The 15,587-nt window shown below is 36.7% G+C and overlaps 1 protein-coding gene across 1 annotated transcript; it reads right to left on the reverse strand.

Moving 5' to 3' along the window:
* Positions 1–6,706: 6,706 nt before the first annotated feature.
* On the reverse strand, positions 6,707–13,713 carry LOC119882458 (extracellular calcium-sensing receptor-like). The gene is made up of 13 exons (XM_038692503.1): positions 13,530–13,713; positions 11,692–11,914; positions 11,329–11,561; positions 11,137–11,219; positions 10,662–10,841; positions 10,354–10,542; positions 9,967–10,233; positions 9,670–9,900; positions 9,296–9,505; positions 9,051–9,174; positions 8,734–8,927; positions 7,221–7,502; positions 6,707–7,129 (listed from the first exon to the last, which is right to left on the reverse strand). Exons 1-13 carry the CDS (start codon positions 13,711–13,713, stop codon positions 6,707–6,709), a joined length of 2,823 nt encoding a protein of 940 aa, XP_038548431.1.
* Between the last annotated feature and the right edge of the window lie 1,874 nt (positions 13,714–15,587).

The following is a 15,587-nucleotide window of genomic DNA, read 5'->3' on the forward strand; positions in this document are numbered from 1 at the left end:
TATGCCCAATGTTTGCAGCTCTTATTGCTAAAAAATGTTTAGTTTGAAAACCCAAGCCTAATGACATTATCAGGATTATTTTTTCCAGACATTAGACTTCAGAGCCAGAATGGAAGTTACGCTATTGCTTTTGCAGGTATTGATAAGTAATCTGAATTGAGGGGAAAAAAGGTGAACAACATGGAACAAAGGTCCCCAGCCAGAGGTAGTCTAAACACATCACAGGCTATACGCAAGATACGCAAATTATTTGCATGCAAGAAACACATTCAAAATTAGAGAGCGAATTAAAATGGAAGTCAGAATGGGGAGGAGATATTTATTTTAATCATGGACTCAGTAATAGTAGATGAGTAATGATTCTATTTTTAAAAAAAATGTAGATAACACAATTCATTCTATAAATAAAGATAAAGAAGGAAGATGGATAATAATAGATGTAACTATCTTAAACTTGCAAATAACTGTAGTCAATATATATGCCCCTAATGAGGACAATGCAATTTTTTTTTTTATGGAATAAGGGATTGTCTTAATGGAATAAAAAAATAATCAAATTGTAATAACAGGTGATTTTAATACTGTTTTAGACATAAAAAAAGATTGTTTGGGTTTAAATAAATGTAATAATCATCCTCATGCACACAAGGAAATACAGGAGCTTATGGCATCATTAGATCTTGTGGACATTTGGAGACTTAAAAACCCAGATACAATAAGGTATACATGGCGCAGAGGAAGGCAAGCCAGTAGAATTGATTACTTTCTCATTTCCTTTTTACTGGTGCCTAAAACCTTAAAATGCTATATTTCTGATTGTTTAAGATCAGACCATGCACTGGTTTTCTTGCAGATAAATAATTCACAATACTCTAAAGGGCGTGGCTACTGGAAATTCAACTTGTCACTCTTGCATGATGAAGCGTTTATTAATACAACCAAAACATTTATTAAAGAATTTTTTGAAAATAATAAATTCTTCAGATCCACACAATATTTGGGAAGCCTTTAAATGCTCCTTCAGAGGCCATACAAACGAAAAATCAATTTAAAAAAAGAAAAGGAAATTATAGATGAAATAAATGAATTACATATAGTTATAGACAAAAAATATACAGTGGAAAATGAGCTTCGGATTAAAAGAAAACAAGATGAATTGGAGAGCCTCTATCGTGAACGTGTGAATGGAATTATCGTTAACTCACATGCAAATTGGATGAATAATGGGGAAAAATGTACAGCTCTATTTTTAAAACTGAATCAAAGAAATTTTGCAAAAACAAATATAAGTTTATATAAAAATAATGTTTTGGTAACAAACCCACAAGAAATATTACAGGAAGAAATAGAATACTTTGAATCACAAGAATTACAGCATCCAAGCAATGTGATTGAACATGTGATTGAACAGTTCTTCCCTTCAGATAACGTTCCTAAGCTCTCCGCTACCCATCAGTTAAGCTGTGAGGGGGAAATAACAGAGCAGGAGTTATTAGAGGCTATTAACTCATTTGCATTGGGAAAATCGCCTGGCAGTGATGGTATTCCAATTGACATTTATAAGACTTTTTTTTTTAGAAGTAAAGAAACCTCTGTTGACCTCATTTAATTATTCATTTCAGAAAGGAATATTATCTAATTCCCAAAGAGAAGGAGTTATATCATTACTCTTGAAACAAAACCCAGATGGTAAATTTAAAGATCCTAGGCATTTAAGAAATTGGAGGCCTTTGACCTTGCTCTGTTGTGACACTAGAATTCTTTCCAAATGCATTGCATTAAGAATGAAAAAAGGAATTGATGGTATTATAGGGAATGAGCAAGTAGGGTTTATAAAAGGAAGATTTATTGGTGACAATTTGAGACAGATACTTGACACTGTAGATTTCTATAAAAATACTCAACAACCAGGATTACTATTTATAGCGGATTTTGAAAAGGCTTTTGATAAAGTTAGATGGGAGTTTATTAAGAAATGTCTTTGTTATTTTAATTTTGGAGAGAATTTTATCAAATGGTTTGAGACGCTCTATAAACATACCAGCAGTAGAGTTATAAATAATGGGTATTTATCTACTGGATTTCCCCTAACACAAGGGGTTCGTCAGGGGTGTCCATTGTCACCATATTTGTTCCTGATATGTATTAAAATATTAGCAATAAAAATGAGAAAGAATACAGATATCATAGATTTGAAGCCAAATGGTATAGACACAAAACTTACAATGTATGCTGATGATGCAACCTTTTTTATTCAATCAAAACAATCTACTTTGGAATCCTTGATTACAGATCTAAATATGTTTTCAAAAATATCAGGTTTGAAACCAAATTTTGAGAAGTGCCATATATTGAGAATAGGGACTTTAAATGGTACAGATTTCAATTTAAATTGTTCTGCTCCTATTAGATGGACAAATGGCTCTGTAGATATTTTAGGTATTCACATACCAGACAATTTCCAAAATATTGTCAAATACAATTACGATAAAAAAATGCAAAAAGTAGATAGAATTTTACAGCCATGGAGGAGCAGCTCACTTACATTACAAGGAAGGGTCACACTGATTAACTCATTGGTAATCCCCCAATTTGTTTATTTAATAATGACCCTTCCAACTCCTGACAATTCCTTTTTTAAATGCTTTGAACAAAGCATTTTAAAATTTTTATGGAATAGTAAACCAGATAAAATTAAGAGACAATATTTATACAATTCATATGAAAATGGTGGATTAAATCTAAAAAATCTCCAAGCAATGAATAGTTCTATAAAAGCTTCTTGGGTTAATAAAATATATAATCACAGAAAATGGCTTACCAGTAAAAGATTGTACACATCCTTTTATTTTTTGGGCTCGGATTTATTTCCTTTTTTTTTCAATTAAAACCATTACATATCAAAGGAATATTTCGGAATCAATTAAAATAACTTTCACCTTTTTTAAAGACGTACTTAAAGCATGGTTGAATTTTCAGTACCATCCTCCTGATACTTTAGATGATATGCAGAATCAGTTACTGTGGATGAATTCTGAAATTACTATAGGAGACCAACCACTTTTGTGGAATATATGTATTCAAAATAGTTTAATTTTTTTGAATGACTTCTTAGATACGTCTGGTCACTTTATTTCATTTTATGATTTTTCAATACAATTTAATGAATGTTTGGATTTGTATCAATTCAATCAGATTGTCTCAGCAATTCCAATTGGCTGGAAACAAAAAAATACAAAATAAACACAAGCAATTGGTTTGTCTCCCAAAAGTACGATGTAAAAAATGGTTATGTAATATAAAAATAAATAAAATAATTTATAATTGGAAGTTGTATTCTGCAGGTTTTGCACTTTTTCCTCACAGGGTCTGCCAATACTGGGAAGATGAAATTAATGCACCAATTCCATGGAAAGAATATTTTAGATCAATTTATAACACTACAGTAGATTCATATTCAAGAATATTCCAATTGAAAATTTTTACAAGATAACTGCAACTAAAAAAATGTTATATTTATACCACATTGAAAATAGTCCACATTGCAGATTCTGTGAGGAAGAAGAGGAAGACCTATGGCATTTATTTTACTTTTGTCCATTTGTATATAAATTCTGGTCAAGTGTCCAAGTTTGGTTAAAGACGGCTAGGATAGAACTTACCATAACACCACAAACTATTGTACTTGGTCATTTTACAGATAGTGTTCTTTTGTTAAATACCATTTTATTAATAGGGAAAATGTTTATTTTTAAAACAAAAACATCATCAAGCTTGTGTTTAGATCACTTTAAGAATGTCATAAGGTCTCATCTTCTTTTGGAAAAGATAATAGCAGAAAGCAAAAATAAATTGGATGAATATAATAAAAAATGGAATAATATTCTATCTGTATTATAATTAATTATATGAAATCTTGTAGTTTTTTTTTTCCTATCTTTTTCATATTTATTCTTCTGTCGTATATATATATATATTTTTTTTTTTCTTCTCATGTATGTTCTGGGGTATGAATGTGAGCATAAATGTATAAGCATGTAGAGTTTCTGTAGATTTTGGTCTGTAAATTATATTTCTTATTAAATAAAGATGAAATAAAAAATAAAAAAAAACACATCTCAGGCAGAAACAGAAGTATACTGTATATCAGAATCACTTTTAATGGCCAGGTGTACACATACGAGACAAGGAATTTGACTCCGTCCTTACTCTCAATGGACATATACAGAAAAAAATAAACATGAACAAACAAGACATCCTGTGCAGCAAAAACAGACACAAACTACACTAGAGTACACACATACACACAACCATGATGACATTTTTCTCTGCCCCTCTGCCTACGTATATCCCCCCAAGCAGTGCTTGAAGGTTTTCATGCGTACTCGCACTTCTCACAAGCTGCTGGTACTCTCCTCTGCCCTCTCCATATCAGGTTCTCTGGGCGCTATTTATGTTAATATTACCTATATTAATATTGGCACTTATTATTTTCCACTTCAAGCACTGCCCCCACACACTCAAAAATGGAGGTACGAGACAAGAACATTTCTGTACTTACAGGTACACTTTTCAAGAATGTTCCCTCAAAGGTACAATATTGATTTTAAAGAGACCAGAAGTGCACCTTTTGACTACAGAAAGGGTACAAAGTGATTTAAAACAAAAATAAGAACAAATCTGTACCCTTTCTTGCAGGTATAACAGTATATCCAGCTGCGGCCATGCAGAGCCTCCAAACCACACCAGTTACATGACCATTTATTAGCGGGAAGGAATTAAAGCAGCTGCAGATTATAGCAGGTCAAAAATAAATTGAAAATGTTATCAAAGGTAGCTAATTAAAGGTAATTTTAGCAACTATTAGCAAGCCTTCTCGTTTTTTTGAGTACAGTACTCTGTAGCCCCTACCAGAGGGGAAAAGCTGAAACAGGTTGTGTCCAGGGTGTGATGAATCTGATGTGATGTTCCTGCCCGTTTCCTGACTCTGGACAAGTCCTGAATGGAGCGCAGATTAGTCATCAATGATCCTTTCTGCAGTCTTACCTCTCAGTTGTAGTCTGGTCCTTTCCTGTTAGTTTTTTGTTTGCCTCTACAACCACACCTGACTATATCAAGTAGTTCTAATTTGCTTTGAATTGCTAAATTAAGACTTCTTCAGATGATAAAATCATTACTGATGCTCAGCTCTGGTCACTTACGGTCAGCTCAAATGTTTGCCTTCTGGAAGAATTAAGTAGTTACAAAGACATTTTACTGGGTAAATTCAATATGTGTAACAATATAAAAAGTAGCATAATATCTCTGCACTACAGACCTCTAGCAGAGCAGAGATGCTATGGAAAATATGAACATGTGCAGTGTAGGTCACAGTGTTTCCATTAAGTCTATTGTTTCCGTAACTGCTGAAAAAGTGAAGGCAGTTAGCGCTAGCTAACAGTATTCCCAATCAAATACTTTAAAATGTCTTAATAGGCTACGTTTTGTGAAATGGTTGTCTTTAATTGTCCACTGCATCTGTTGGGGCCTGTCCATAGGCTCGCCATTCATCTGTGACAACATCTGAGCCTCTTACATGATGTTATATGGTTGGTAACAGGTCTTCTCTTGAGCTATTTCTCACCACCCCGAGAATGAGTGTCCTTGATGTAATTATGTTGTGTTTTTGTGCTAAACTGCAAAATGTTCAAAATTCATACAGATTGTTCATAAAGTGAAGAAACATAAATAAAAGTTGTTTTCCTGCACAAAATGTGAGTCACTTTACTTAAAGCAAACAATTATGTATTACAAGGTCTTATAATTAGTTCATGGTATTATGTCCATCTGTAATATATTATACAGGGATGGACATTTTAACACTTTACTTAAAGCAAACAAAGACATGATGTATAACTTTAAAGATTACTATAAGCTGCTATTCTATTTTATATCACTAATTGTAAATGGTGACTAAAGTATATTTATAACGAGGCAGAGTCGGTGGTTATAATGTACTATTGAACATGGTCAGAGATTCTTGCCTTCAATTGTTATAATCTCTTATGGACGCGTTACATCGTGTTATAAATATATGCATAAGTCGATGACCTTCATAGAAAGTGTTACCACAAACTCTGAACAACAAACAAGTGCAAAAACATCTTTCAACTAAAATATATTATCAACATGTGTTTAGGTTTACAGTGATTTGTGAGTGGTAATTATCTTAAAAAGGGGAAAAGTAACGGGAAAAGGATGAAGAAACACACACGCAGCTCTCGCCTTCACTCCCCCTACCGGAGCCCCGAGGCATTACCAACACATCAGCGAACAATTAACCCACGCATACAAGGATATCAGTATTATCTGTATTCCTCCTCCTATTACTTGATGTATAGTTTTAAACAGTGACAAAGTTAATATAAACTCTATTATAAATTTTAGCTATTATAAATGTTTAAATTAAATTAAATTACATGTCCCAAAAATGGAGTACTGTAGTACTGTAATACACTTCAAAATGAAATTAGCTTTTCAAATGAATTATTTAATCTCAAAATGAGTTATAAACTATATTGTCACATACCACTTGTCACAAGTACATATAGTAAATGCATGCAAATTGAAAAATAATTAAAACTAAGAGGATCTAAACAATGGCTCTACGGTGATAATTTGGGCATATTTGATTAACTAAAATATGTAAATAGTTAATTTAGCTATGCTACCTGGCCATAATGTGTTTCTTATTGTTTTTCTCAGGCCTCAGAAGAATGATGAAACACTTTGGAGCAAAAATGCAGAACAGTAAACCGTAGCTAGAGGCCAGGATTGCAAAAATCTCCACAGCAACAGTGTATTTCCCAGAAGAGCTAACGTAAGCAGGGACAAAGGCCACCCATACAGCACAGAATATCAGCATGCTGAAGGTGATCAGTTTGGCCTCATTGAAGTTGTCAGGGAGTTTTCGAGCAAGAAAGGCCAAGAGGAGGCAGGTGCAGGCCAGCAGGCCAATGTAACCCAGAACCAGAGAGAAGCCCACCACAGAGGCCATGGCACACTCCAGGGTGACCTTTGACCCTTGGAAACCCAAATCACGTTGAGGCACTGGGGGGCTGAGGGACAGCCATATGGCACAGATGATAATCTGAATAAATATAAAATACGTTTAAATTGATGTAAATAGTATACCAAAACTTATGTAAATATAAAAACAATGAAAAGCACATCTGAAGTACCTGTATACAAGTAAGAAGGAAGACACTTCCTCTCTGTTGGCCAGGACCAAACCACCTAATCAAGGCTTCAGCACCAGGCCGAGCTGAGCGGAACGCTGCCAAAACAACTATGGTCTTGACTTGGAGGCAGGAAACACAAAGAACAAAGCTGATTCCAAAGGCTGCCTGCTGGAACCGACAAGACCAGACTGATGGGCGACCAATGAACACCAGTGAGCACAGGAAGCAGAGCTTCAGTGACAGAAGAAGCAGGAAGCTCAGTTCTGAATTGTTGGCTCGCACCTGTATATGAGTCATAGATTTATAGTCATATTAAAGAAGAGAAAAGCACATTCACTAATATATTTAATATATTTAATATAAATTTATTTATTTAATCTAATATTTTGTAAACTAATGTAGCAGTCCATTTTACCATGTAGAAAAAAATGCCATGGTAGGGAATTAAATGAAACAGACCTAACTATAAATAACCACAACTACACAGTGATGAGAAAAACATGTGCAGTGTAGTTTCTTTTTAGGGTTGCCAACTGTCCCGTATTAGCTGGGATGTCCCTTATATTAGGCCTAATTGATTTGTCCCATATGTCACCTCTCTTGTCCCGTTGCTACTATGCTGATCATACCACTGACTGATACAACAGCAACAGCAGCAGTGCTGATCACGACACTTGACAATGGTCACGACACCTTTCATCCAATCATAACCTCCCCTCACGTGCCTCAGTATATGTTAAGTAACGTTGAATGCAGCTACTGTGGAAATTGACTTGTGGACAATACCTGCAAATGAAGCCTCAGCTACAACCGCACCGACTGTCTTGTTAAGCTAAACGGTGCGTTGTTTCATGACTCAAATGTGTGAAGAAGATGCATTTGGTAAGAATGAAAACTGAGATGTTCACAATGATTGTTTTATGACCAAAGACTGTGCAGGATATCCTGAATGATCAATCCCCGACTGAAGGTGAACCTGTGTTGTACTCTGTTGCAACCCACGCCTCAAACAAGGGAAACGATGGAAAAAAATGTTTCCAGTGTGCGTGAGATATTTTTCTGTGTCTGATGGAGTGCTGTGCAAGTTACTTGACTTTTATGAAGATAGTGATGAAACTGCATGAACTGGAAATAAAACACATCACTACTATCTATGTTCTTTTTAGTTTGTCATATGTACATGAAGGGGATAACCTTTTGTAACCTATCTGCAAGAGCCACAAGTGTTTTGTGCTAGACAATTAGTAAAGGTAACAGGTAGTGGCTTAATTAAAGGACTGTGTTAAAGGTACCTGCTGTAAATAAACTATTATTAAACCTACCAAATATTTAACAGAGATTAGCAGATTAGAGATTTAAGAGATTAGCAATCATTATGAAAAACTGCTTAAAACAATACACTGTATATTCACACAAAACCATACCGGTACTGCTGCAGCAGGCCACCTTTTGTCCCTTATTTCATAGTGACAAAGTTGGCAACACTATTTCTTTTACATAATTCGGTTCTTACCATAGGTGTTTGACGGTAGCAAAGAAACACCATAAACACAGCTGTTGTCACAATGGTGCCAAACACAGCTGCTGTAGTCAGGGTAATTCCCAAAATTTCATTAAAGGAAAGGAAGTCCAGCTGGCGAGGGATGCAGGCAGTTCGTTCAACATTGGACCAGAACTCCAATGGACAACGCTCACAGTGAAGGGAACCTGGGAGAGAAAAGAGGAGAGGGGAAAAGAGAGTAAATATAAAGGGGGGACCATAGAATATTTATCAGACATCTTCAGGATTTAGGGTTGCTTTTATTTAGGTTTTGTATTGTAAAACCTCACCAGTTTTATTGCTAATCTCCCCTGCAGCACATGGGATACAGTCAAAGCAGCAGAGAGGTTCTCCTTTCCTGTTGGCCTCTCGGGTGCCTGGGGGGCAGCTCTTACTGCATACTGAAATTGGCACCTAAACAATAAACCACCCTGTAATTTCAATAACAAATAAAAGTATTCTAGCTAACATCAAAAGTTCAATAAACAAAAAAATTGTTATTGATCTGAATCAACAATGTTGACCTATTTAATACCTGATTGGATCCTGTGCTCCACTGAATAGCTGATTCATTAAGGTGGAGGTCAAGCCCATCAACCCGACCAATCAAGACAAGTTTTTGTGACCCCTCCAGGGTCTTCTGCCAATTGACAAGGTCGTACTTTGCTGGAATATCAGCTCCTTGGAAATAAAACATTTCCCCTTGTGGTGTGGTGAAATTGACGTTGTTCAAGTGCTGCAACAGCTGGGAAGTAATTAAAATATTGTAACTGCTGCCTATGTAAAATTAAGCTTGTGATAAATGGATTATTAGAGTACTATACTCATGGAAATTTGACGTGGAATTTTAAAGCATAGGTTAAATTATATTCCCTCCCCCCTCAGGAAATGGCTGATAGCCATGCTTACCTCTATGGGTGCAATGTGTTTCAAATAAGAGCAGGTAGAGCTGTTGTTTCTGGGAGAGCTGTCTCCGTCGGGGCAGGAGAGAAGGCGGTGAAGGGCGTGGGCTGCAGCATAAACAGCAAGGTAGACATTATATGTCACCCTTAGCTGAGAGGTGTCTGTAAAGGGATGCTCCACTCCCTCAAGGGACTCTGTCCCACTGCAGGGTGGTAGAGAAGCTTTCTGAAGGGACCCCTTGGCAGGAGATGAAGCAGAAATATTTAATGGATGACCTTTGCCATACATTTGTGTAAGAGTTACAGATTTAAAGGATGAAGGGGAATATGAAAAAAGATTTGTGGCCTCAGGAGTGCATCCAAATTTGGCTTGCCAGAATTCTTTTAAGAACTCATCATCCGGATGATGAATTGGATTCAAATTTCTGAGATAATTTTCAAATCCAGGCATGGCTGAACTTCTAATGGCAACACCAACAACACCATTTGCCACTTTAGAGGTGGCAATATTTTGGAGAAGATCTCCACTGGTGCTCCAAGCCTCACTGGCCAGAAACTGTCTGTCAGTCTCCTAGTGATAGCAAGAAGACAAGATCACGATCAAGTTAAAAAGTTTAAAAAATAAAATAAAATCTCTCACTTCTGGATTGCACATACAGATTCAATATACAATTTTACTTCACTTGCTTACATTTATCTTAGCTAGTTGCATGAAAAGTTCCTTCACATCTGTATACCAGGTAAACATCAGAATCACCCTTGCAGCAGAGGCCTGAATTGTGAGTGCTGCTCGCCTGGCATCACTCACAATGTTTTCCCTGTCGAGGGTCTCTACAAATGCCAGACACACCCTTGCCCCCTGAGTTTCCTCCTGAAATACCTGACATATACATGTCAAAAGAGAAAAAAGATTACATGAAATATAAAATGAATGAAAAGCTTTCAAATATTGTATTTTTGTAGATTTCTTGAATAGAAATAAACAACAAATGAAAACACCTTTATTGCCACATGGCCATAATCGTTGTTTGCTATCACTGCTCCGATCCAGGTCCAATTGAAGCGTATAGCAAGCTGGGCAATGGCCCGAGCTTGGTAAATATCACTGGGGATGGTTCTGAAGAAGTTAGGATACTGAAGCCTGTCATTCAGACAGGGGCAGCTAGCCAAGTAGCTGATCTGAAAGTCACATAATTAGTTATATCAATTGAAATATGCCAGTTTTTCTTAAAAGGAGCAGATGTATACAAACTGTTTTCCATCCAAGCATGTTATCTTCATCCTTAAACATTTCTGTGTTGTGTCCCTTCCCTAAAAGGAAACTAATCACTGCAGTTTAGAGTAAAAGGAGGTCCTACGCAGTGCCCTGTGTAAAGAAGGTGCAGCAAAGATGGCACCAGCTCCCTGAAAATAAGGAGTAAAAAGTTACTGTATAATGTTAATTCTGTATTAAAACAAAACTTACTAAAGGTACAGAGAGTGGACCCAGGATCCTGGAGAGTATCTGGCCTTCTACGGTTGAAGCACCACCGATGATCAAGGGAACGAGACGATCCCCTGATGACAGCATTAAAAGATTTCTTAAACAGAGATTTGCTTTTGTGTTGGTATAATTTCATTCGGTTATGTTGTGAACAGCGTATGTTATAGATAAACAACAAGCTACCTGTCCTTTCTTTGATTCCCTCCGTAGAATAATCTGGAGGCTCTGCTGAATTACAGCTGGTGCTATCTCCTCCAACTAGTGAAAGTGCTGCCCGGAGAGCCCATAGCGGTGGGCCACAACTATCGGAAATATGGTACCCCAGCTTCACACCTGGTAGCAGTGTTTTACTATGATTGATTTCCTCAACTGCAAACACCATGGCATATATATATTGCAATGGATCTTGTTCAAAACTGAGACCACATGAAAGAAGGAAAGAAAGAAATTTCAGTCAAAATTTTGATTTTGAAAATCCTGAGATACAAAGATACTACTAATTCTTATCATTCTACAATAATTCACAGTAAGAGTTCAGCGTTTTACCCAGTGCAAGGTTTGTAGTGAGGCAGCTGAGTGAAGTCTTTGTCTATAGCTGGAGATTCATAATGAAGAATAAAGAGCCCGCCGATAAGCACATCTCCATCCTGAAACAGACCCTGGTTGCTAGTAGTAACCCACCGAGAACAAGTCACTGTCTGAACACACTGCAGTCCCACCCTGAGCCCCAGCTGTCTGCCCAAAAGCCCCACAAGGAGCAGGCATGGGACTGAGGAGGGCCACAGAGTGAAAAGCCAAGAGAACCAAGACATGGATGCAGCTCTTCTGGACACTTTAAATATGTACAGTACAGTATACAAAGTTAGGTAGCTTGTTTCTCAAAGGCAGTATATATATCTATAAACAGTTCCTGCAATGAAAAAGTCTAATCAGATCAAATCCCTTCTTATGCAGTCGGAAAAGTTACTATTTCTACATGAAGAGAAAAACAACTATTCAAAACACCAGATATAATGTGTGTTGACAACTAACAATGTATCTAAACTGTGACACCCCCCCTCCTTCTCTGAACAGTTGAACAGTTGATGTGAGTATATATAAGAGATATAAAGCCTTCTTGCAAGCAAGTAAACATGATAGCACACACGCACATACAACCCCAAATAACTCCTCTCAAGAGTGATAGAAAAACAACAACAGTTGCAAATGATTATTGCAGTGGCAGCCTTAAGCATCTGGGAGCACGCTTCAAATTGGTTTGCATCAGTAATGGTATATTTTCAGACTTCAACTAAAATACATTGTGCACTTTCAGCATCAGGAACAGTGCAACATAGAAATAATCCAAACAATTCCCGTAGTTAAAAGCTGAAACAAAATTTTTGCGCAAAAAAATCAAATATTCTGTGACCATTTGTGTATTTGAATTAAAACATGTTTATTGATAGCTGAGATCTTGACTTCTCATTTGCTGATGAAGATAAATTATTCCAGAGAAATAAGGCAGAGTGAAAAGTGTGCCAACCAACCCCAGTATCCCCGGGTTGGTCTCACTTACTCAAGTCAGTTACATTTGGGGGTGCTGAGAGAAGGTTGGACTATATAAGGCTTTAATATACATACTTTAATATCTTTAATTAACTTTAATTTAACTTTAGGAATATGAATACGTGTTAAAACAAACTGTCAGTGCAAAGTTAACTACTGCTGCTAAGATCTCTGTCATGACAATCTGACATAAGGTGAAAGGACTTGAAACCTAAATTACAAATGATCAGTTTCAGTTCATAGCCTTGTTAATATAGTTATACAGGGACACACTAATGCTGTCTGTTCTCTCCAGTTTTCTCTCAAAACTCTCAAGTTAGTCGTAAACCTTGTTGTAAACCTTGAAGTAAAAAGGCCTGTGTTTTCAATTTCGAAAAGTTGGAAAAATATCTTGAAAAACAACATTTATTTACTTGTCCACATGAATACACATGACATTAAATACTCAAAAACAAAAAGAAACGATAGCAGCAGAAATGCATACATATAGTATATATGTCAAATTTTGGAACAATCCGAAAGAAGAAATTACTGTTTTTGATGTACATTATAAATGTACATTGAAAATTATAACTTGGGGGACTAAATTAATATTGCTCTCATTTTTTTTAAGTCACATGATTCATTGTTAGTTTTCGTTGCTATCTGGCCATCAGGTATTTCTTCTTTTGTCTGGACTCAAAAGAATAATGAAACACTTGGAGCAAAGATACAAAACAGTAAGCCATAGCTAGAGGTGAGGATTGCAACAATCTCCACAGCAATTGTATATTTCCCAAGAGAGCGAATGCAAGCAAGAACAAAGCCGACCCAAACAGCACAGAATATCAGCATACTGAAGGTGATCAATTTGGCCTCATTGAAGTTGTCGGGGAGATTCTGAGCAAGATTGGCCAAGAGGAGGCAGGTGCAGGCCAACAGGCCAATGTAACCCAGAACAAGAGAGAAGCCCACCACAAAGGCCATGGCACACTCCAGGGTGACCTTTAACCCCAGGATATCAAATTCATCTTGAAGCATCTAGGGACTGAGCCAAATAATATAGGTCACTGTCATGAAAAAAAAAACATTGCACAAGTTCAGATTGATACATATAAAATGCTGTAATAAGTTACTAACCTCACTGTGGACCATTTTCATTAGAACAAAGTAGTTCCAAAAACCTTTCCACATTGTCCAACGCACACATGTCCAATAAAGGTACATTTTCAAGGCCCTTGCGGACATAGCAGTGATTGCCCACTCATCCCCAGTTCACCAGCCTTAGAAGGGTGGAAAGGTTATAGCTCAATAGGTTGGCTGACTGGGACTCAGAAATTACGTTTAGGGTGCTGGGTTCAGGCCTTGCATCACTTGGCCAGTAAGCGGCAGCACCCCTCATGCACTGAGGTAAAATGCATTCTTTTAGCTTACATGATGGCAAAAAAAAAATAATGCTGGCTTGGGAGCCATTTCAGGTCAAATGGGTTGTGCTACAAGGTTTCCAGCACCATCTTTAAATCCCATGCTGGGACAGGTGGCCCTCTACAGTAGGGAGTAACCCTACGAGTGCCATAGAGAAAGTAATGAGGTCACAACACATTACACTACATTCAAACCTTAAAATGTTCTACATTTATCAGTGCAGTTTGAAGTTTATTCAACTTTAAAAGCTTATTCATATTCTTTAGAACATTTCCCATGTTTCCAAGATTTCATAGTCCTTCAGCTACTTTCTGCACATTAAACCCAGCAATGCAGTGTACCGTCAGCTTGTCAATAGTCCTTAAAACCTTCCACATCTTTCATACATTTGTACTATTCAAATTTGTTCAAACCAGCAATTCAGTTTAGCGCAAGCCCTTCATCATTCCTAAAAACTTTACACATCTTTCATATATTTCTACTATTCTACTTTTTTCAAGCCAGCAATTCAGTTTAGCGCAAGCTATACAGCAGACAGCATTCACACCGCAATTTCTTCAGAAATTGCTTTTCTAGTTGGTGTGAATGCTCAATTAGGAATCAAGCACTTGTATTCATTTTTCCCCATTCAAGTGAATGGACGGAATGTTAAAAATTTCCCCATTTTCTCACTTTTTCAAGGTTTTTCAAGTGTTAACTACTCATTCATACTTTCAGCTAGAAACTCCATTCCAAATAGAAAAGATTCCACATCTTTCCTTCTTTCTTTGAATTATTCAATTTTCAAATCCTATTCAAACTCTTCAATCTATTCAACTTTCTTTGAAACTTTGTTACAATGAAAGTTGAGAAAATCAATGAAACTCACTGATCTTCAACCTCTTCCCACTAATTCATACATTCACGTAGAAACACCATTCCACCTTTAAAATGTTCACAAACCTTTGGACTCTTTCCAGTGAATTCAACTTTTTCACATCTCTTGTACTTTTTACACAATGTCAATTCAAGTTTCATGTCGTTTTCAGCCTGTTTTCTGAGCTTATAAATGGAGCGGATGAGACGGAATGTTGGGAGTTAAAGTGAGGGGACCAACTGATACAGTGGGAATTCACTTCAAAATATTCTGAAAGATTTGTCTTCAACTCCCACAATTTTCACTCTACATACGTAATTTTTTCACAAGTTGTAGAAAAACTTGTTATGCCGCTCATGTCCAACTTTGAAAGCAAACAGACTTTCACAGCTAGTACAGTCAGCTTGAGAGTGAGAGGAGTCCCACTCAACTACCGCATAGACTCCCATACTAAAAAAGTGCTGCAGTTTCAGGAAAGAGGCAGAAAGGTGGACATTTCTACACTGCTGCTGTGAAGCCATTTTTGACAGTAGACACACAAATCTCGGACATCATCTTCATGAGGATCTTATCTCATGCTGGGAATGCTGGCTCAGCACACAGCTGATTGAGATGATGTCGTGATGTAATGCAG

This window comes from Micropterus salmoides, unplaced genomic scaffold (assembly GCF_014851395.1).
Source record: "Micropterus salmoides isolate LMB-PRFRI ecotype aquatic unplaced genomic scaffold, ASM1485139v1 Ms_hic_scaffold_3, whole genome shotgun sequence".
NCBI lineage: Eukaryota > Metazoa > Chordata > Actinopteri > Centrarchiformes > Centrarchidae > Micropterus > Micropterus salmoides.